Source organism: Limanda limanda, chromosome 6 (genome assembly GCF_963576545.1).
Source record: "Limanda limanda chromosome 6, fLimLim1.1, whole genome shotgun sequence".
Lineage (NCBI taxonomy): Eukaryota > Metazoa > Chordata > Actinopteri > Pleuronectiformes > Pleuronectidae > Limanda > Limanda limanda.
This window is the reverse complement of record NC_083641.1, coordinates 28,755,523-28,760,522: the sequence shown is the minus strand read 5'-3', so window position 1 is coordinate 28,760,522 and position 5,000 is coordinate 28,755,523. Positions and strand designations below refer to the sequence as shown.

Sequence of the window (5,000 nt, the reverse complement as noted above, 5' to 3'; positions counted from 1 at the left end):
AAATTACGTTTATTAACAGTTACGTATATATATATACATATTTCTAATAACTATCACCTGTGTGTGTAGATGTACACAAATGTATATTGAATGTAGACAATATTCTGACCATATACTCGTCACATTGATCTTATGCCAATTCTGAGTAAAACTAAATATTTGGAATTTAACTTCCCCTTAATTTAATATTTTCCTTTATTCTCTTTAAATGTTGAAACGTTTGCTCAAACTTTCAAGACCAAACGTGATACAAAACATAAGCTTTGACTACAGTGAAGTAATCTATTACTGTAGTAACAGAGTAAGACCCTTGTGGTCGTCCTCCCTTCAGTGATGATACGATGACGAGACGGATCAGGACTCAGTCTGGTTCTGGTGGAACTGGTTCAGGTCCACGTTCTGTGGTTCTGCTCCGGTTCCTCAGAGCAGTGAGTCTTCACGTGAAGACACAGAGGCATTTGTCTGAGAAGGGTTTAAACATCAAGAGTATTTATACTTTACTGAAAGATAATGATAATATTCTGACTGTATACTCGTCACATTACACCTCCTAGTTTACTCTATGACAAAAGCTCTTAAACATAACTTTACAGAAGATGTATCTCAATATCTACCAGAACGTACAGGAAACTGAAGGTTGTGATTCAACGTGAAGAATTGAGAATCTCTTCATGAGCCACTTAACACCAACATGTCCATAAATGTATATGAGTTATGATTCCAGAAGCCGTGTTGTAGACTGACGTGTGTGTGTGTCCTCAGTTCGTCGCAGACGGGATCTTCAAGGCCGAGCTGAACGAGTTCCTGACTCGTGAGCTGGCCGAGGATGGTTACTCCGGTGTGGAGGTGCGAGTGACTCCAACCAGGACCGAGATCATCATCCTGGCTACAAGGTGATTATCTGTTCATGGTAATTATACTTATCATCACCAGCGAAATGAGAATATGGTCAACACGGAAGAATGCTTATAAATGATGGAGGCTGTGCTGGTCAGGTGACAGCTTGTGGATCGTTCTCTTAATCTGAGGACGAGTGAATAGTAACAATAAATAAGATCCAGTTAGAATCCGATCCCTTCAGTGATGATACGATGACGAGTCGGAACAGAACTCAGTCTGTTCTGTGGGAACCGGTTCAGGTCCACGTTCTGCGGTTCTGCTCCGGTTCCTCAGAGCAGCGAGTTCTTTTCAGGTGAAGACAGATTCGAGGCATTTGTCTGAGAAGGATCAAAGGTTGAGCTGATTCTGAAAGTCGAGGGAAAGTTAAAGATGTGAAGGAGAAGAGAGGAAAGTGCTGCTGGAGAGAGACCTGACAAAATAGATCTGGAATAAATCACTGCTTTCACAGGATCTACATTCATTATGTTAATTGATGCTTCCACTGAAGACATAAAGATCATAAATAGTTTTCTGGTTCATGGTTATTATACATCAAGGTTCCTACGGGCTCTTGTAAAGTCTTAAATTTAAGAATCAGAATTTTGGGCCTAAAAAAGGGAGAATTTAGCTAGGTCTTAAAAATTGAACTGGATTAAATGGTTTTGTATGTATATAGCTCTTTTCTAGTCTTGATGACTCAAATCATTTTACAGTACAGTTATACATTCACACATTCATACAGTGCATCTATTCGCAGCACACACAGTTCTACGAATTGTTTTGCTCAATTATTGTTATGTTGAACGGGAATTCATTAACTTTGCAAGTTATTCTGGTCTTATTTCCTCTTTCTTAGTAATTTTCCTTCATACTTTCTTGCCAGTATGGCCGTGAAATAGGTCTAAATTCTATTCAAAGTGGTCTTAAAAGGTCTTAAATTTAACTTGTTAAAACCTGTATGACCCCTGATACACCCTGTGAGCTTTGAAGTGCTCGTGAACCTGACGAGGTTGTAACCATGATGTTCTTGTGTGTAGGACCCAGAACGTCCTGGGAGAGAAGGGGCGTCGGATCAGAGAGCTGACCGCTGTGGTCCAGAAGAGGTTCGGCTTCCCCGAGGGCAGCGTGGAGGTACGAGCACCAGCTGCATCTTTACATCAGGAAGAGAAAGTGTTTTAGTTACTGCACGGCTTTAATAGGATTTTATAAATGTAATCTTTAAGCAGAAAATCAAACCCACTCTTAATTTGACTGCTTTCACCTTTTGCCTTCAATTCTTAGCACAGAATTTAACGTATCACAAATTTAAATTCTATATTTTCCTTTATTCTCTAAGTAGTTTTAAAGTTTGCTCAAACTTTCCAGAACAAACGTGATACAACGCATAAACCTGGGCTACTGTGAAGTAATCTATTACTGTAGTCACAGAGTAGGACACATGTGGTCGTCCTCCCTTCAGTGATGATACGATGACGAGACGGATCAGGACTCAGTCTGGTTCTGGTGGAACTGGTTCAGGTCCACGTTCTGTGGTTCTGCTCCGGTTCCTCAGAGCAGCGAGTCTTCACGTGAAGACACAGAGGCATTTGTCTGAGAAGGGTCGAAGCATCAGGAGTATTAATACTTTACTGAAAGATAATGCTGACAATATTCTGACTGTACACTTGTCACATTGCTCCTCCTAGTTTACTATATGACAAAAGCTCTTAAACATAACTTTACAGTAGATGTATCTCAATATCTACCAGAACGTACAGGAAACTGAAGGTTGTGCTTCAATCTGAAGAATTGATGTCTTCACGAGCATCAGGAGTATTTATACTTTACTGACAGGAGTGAAATTCTTTCTGAAAGAAGGATCCATGCATTCGGAGAACCAGCACGTACTGGTTCTTCAACTCAGTAGTGAGTTTAGGAGCCATGTTCATGTCTTCATGTCCAGTTGGAAGGTGTTTGACTCTCTCTCCTCTCTGCAGCTGTATGCTGAGAAGGTCGCCACCCGTGGGTTGTGCGCCATCGCTCAGGCAGAGTCTCTCCGCTACAAGCTGCTCGGAGGCCTGGCTGTCCGTAGGTAAGCTGCTATGAAACAAGAACTTTAACCATTACAGACGTATTTAAATCATCTGTGTCACCTGCTCAGTTTATCGTGAAGTAAATTCAAACTTAAATAGTCCAACTCCAACAAGAATCACTTTTTTGCAGCGATCAGATTGAGAAGATTGGTTTAGTTCACATCACGGCACATTTTGTATCTTAAGCAGCTCAGGAGAACTGTTAGAGTTTCTGATCCCTTCAGTGATGATACGATGACGAGTCGGAACAGAACTCAGTCTGTTCTGTGGGAACTGGTTCAGGTCCACGTTCTGTGGTTCTGCTCCGGTTCCTCAGAGCAGCGAGTTCTTTTCAGGTGAAGACATTTCGAGGCATTTGTCTGAGAAGGAGCAGCACAGACACGTGTTGGTTTAGCTGCTACTGAAACTAACCTGCTTGATATCTGTCTGTAAATAACAGGCCCACAGACTGACTAGAGCTATAAGTGAAAGTAATAATCCTGAAGTTTAGTGTTGATGTTTACTTTAAAAGCAGCGTGACACGTAAATGTTCTCAACACAACTTCTCAGTAAGACGTTGTTCTTTTCTCCGTCTGTTCTTCCAGGGCGTGCTATGGCGTCCTGAGGTTCATCATGGAGAGCGGTGCTAAGGGATGTGAGGTGGTGGTGTCCGGCAAGCTGAGAGGTCAGAGGGCAAAGTCCATGAAGTTCGTTGACGGCCTGATGATCCACAGCGGAGACCCAGTCAACTACTACGTCGACACAGCCGTCCGCCACGTCCTGCTGAGGCAGGGTGAGTGGAGCCCCCCCCACACACACACACACACACCTGATGGCACTGAAACCACATGATGATCCATCACCTTACAGGAGGATGTAACCTTCTCCTGGTTCTACGTCGTACTTGAACTTGCTGCTTGTCCTCAGGTGTGCTGGGCATCAAGGTGAAGATCATGCTGCCCTGGGACCCCAGCGGTAAGATCGGCCCCAAGAAGCCCCTGCCCGACCACGTGAGCATCGTGGAGCCCAAGGAGGAGTCGCTGCCCACCACACCCATCTCCGAGCAGAAGGGGGCCAAGCCCGAGGCGCCCGTCATGCCCCAGGGGGGAGGAACACCTGTGCCCACTGCATAAGAGGGTAAGAACCAGCACCAGCAGACAGGGTTAACAGTGACATTAACTAAAAGAGAACATGGGTAACACTGAAGAAAGCTAGTGTGTAATAATCCTAAAGTTCCTCAGTGATGGAGGCTGGTCAGGTGACAGCTTGTGGATCGTTCTCTTAATCTGAGGACGAGTGAATAGTAACTTTAAATAAGATCCAGTTAGAGTCTGATCCCTTCAGTGATGATACGATGACGAGTCGGAACAGAACTCAGTCTGTTCTGTGGGAACCGGTTCAGGTCCACGTTCTGTGGTTCTGCTCCGGTTCCTCAGAGCAGCGAGTTCTTTTCAGGTGAAGACAGATTCGAGGCATTTGTCTGAGAAGGATCAAAGTTTGAGCTGCTTCTGAAAGTCGAGGGAAAGTTAAAGATGTGATGGAGGAGAGAGGACAACACAACAGGTCTGAACCATAGATCTGGAATAAATCACTACTTTCACAGAATCTACATTTAATATGTTAATTGATGCTTCCACTGAAATGTTTCATATTTTATAATTAGTCAAGAAATAAAGAATAGTTTTCTGGTTCAGGAGGATCTTATTGACCTTATTGTAAAGAGCTGGTTTTTAATTGAGTATTTTGTGTTTTTTACAGGTATTCAACCTTCCACCAGATGGAAACAACACCCGGTGATTTTTGTGTACAAAAACAATAAAAATCTGGAAAATACACTTCATCGTGTTGTGGTCACTTTGTTTCTGTGTTAAATAAACGTTGAGCTACTGGATTAAAATATGTTTTGTTAGTTACTCAACCTGTTGAGTTGATTAACTGAACTTTGTCTCAATTTTCTCTTCCTGTTGATTTCATTTTTGCTACTGATTAATTTGTTATTAGAACTTTGGTTGATTATTGAAAAAGCCTTTGTTCGGGCAGGGTTCATAATCTAAACTTCTCTAGTCTTTA

At 42.6% G+C, this 5,000-nt stretch overlaps 1 protein-coding gene and 5 non-coding genes across 6 annotated transcripts in view; all 6 read left to right on the top strand.

The window, feature by feature from the left end:
- Nucleotides 1–4,765, top strand: part of rps3 (ribosomal protein S3) — a 5,400-nt gene extending 635 nt beyond the window's left edge. Inside the window, exons 2-7 of the mRNA XM_061072973.1 lie at nucleotides 763–893; nucleotides 1,917–2,010; nucleotides 2,856–2,950; nucleotides 3,536–3,723; nucleotides 3,858–4,067; nucleotides 4,689–4,765. Of these exons, the coding sequence (XP_060928956.1) occupies nucleotides 763–893; nucleotides 1,917–2,010; nucleotides 2,856–2,950; nucleotides 3,536–3,723; nucleotides 3,858–4,063 (714 nt within the window). The 3' untranslated portion in view covers nucleotides 4,064–4,067; nucleotides 4,689–4,765. The remainder of the gene's footprint in view (nucleotides 1–762; nucleotides 894–1,916; nucleotides 2,011–2,855; nucleotides 2,951–3,535; nucleotides 3,724–3,857; nucleotides 4,068–4,688) is intronic.
- LOC133004043 (small nucleolar RNA SNORD15) lies at nucleotides 326–471 on the top strand. The gene has a single exon (XR_009678324.1). It is a non-coding gene; the product is annotated as a small nucleolar RNA SNORD15 (small nucleolar RNA).
- LOC133004048 (small nucleolar RNA SNORD15) lies at nucleotides 1,076–1,226 on the top strand. The gene has a single exon (XR_009678329.1). It is a non-coding gene; the product is annotated as a small nucleolar RNA SNORD15 (small nucleolar RNA).
- LOC133004046 (small nucleolar RNA SNORD15) lies at nucleotides 2,333–2,478 on the top strand. The gene has a single exon (XR_009678327.1). It is a non-coding gene; the product is annotated as a small nucleolar RNA SNORD15 (small nucleolar RNA).
- On the top strand, nucleotides 3,170–3,319 carry LOC133004045 (small nucleolar RNA SNORD15). Its single transcript, XR_009678326.1, has one exon. It is a non-coding gene; the product is annotated as a small nucleolar RNA SNORD15 (small nucleolar RNA).
- LOC133004047 (small nucleolar RNA SNORD15) lies at nucleotides 4,269–4,419 on the top strand. Its single transcript, XR_009678328.1, has one exon. It is a non-coding gene; the product is annotated as a small nucleolar RNA SNORD15 (small nucleolar RNA).
- Nucleotides 4,766–5,000: the final 235 nt, after the last annotated feature.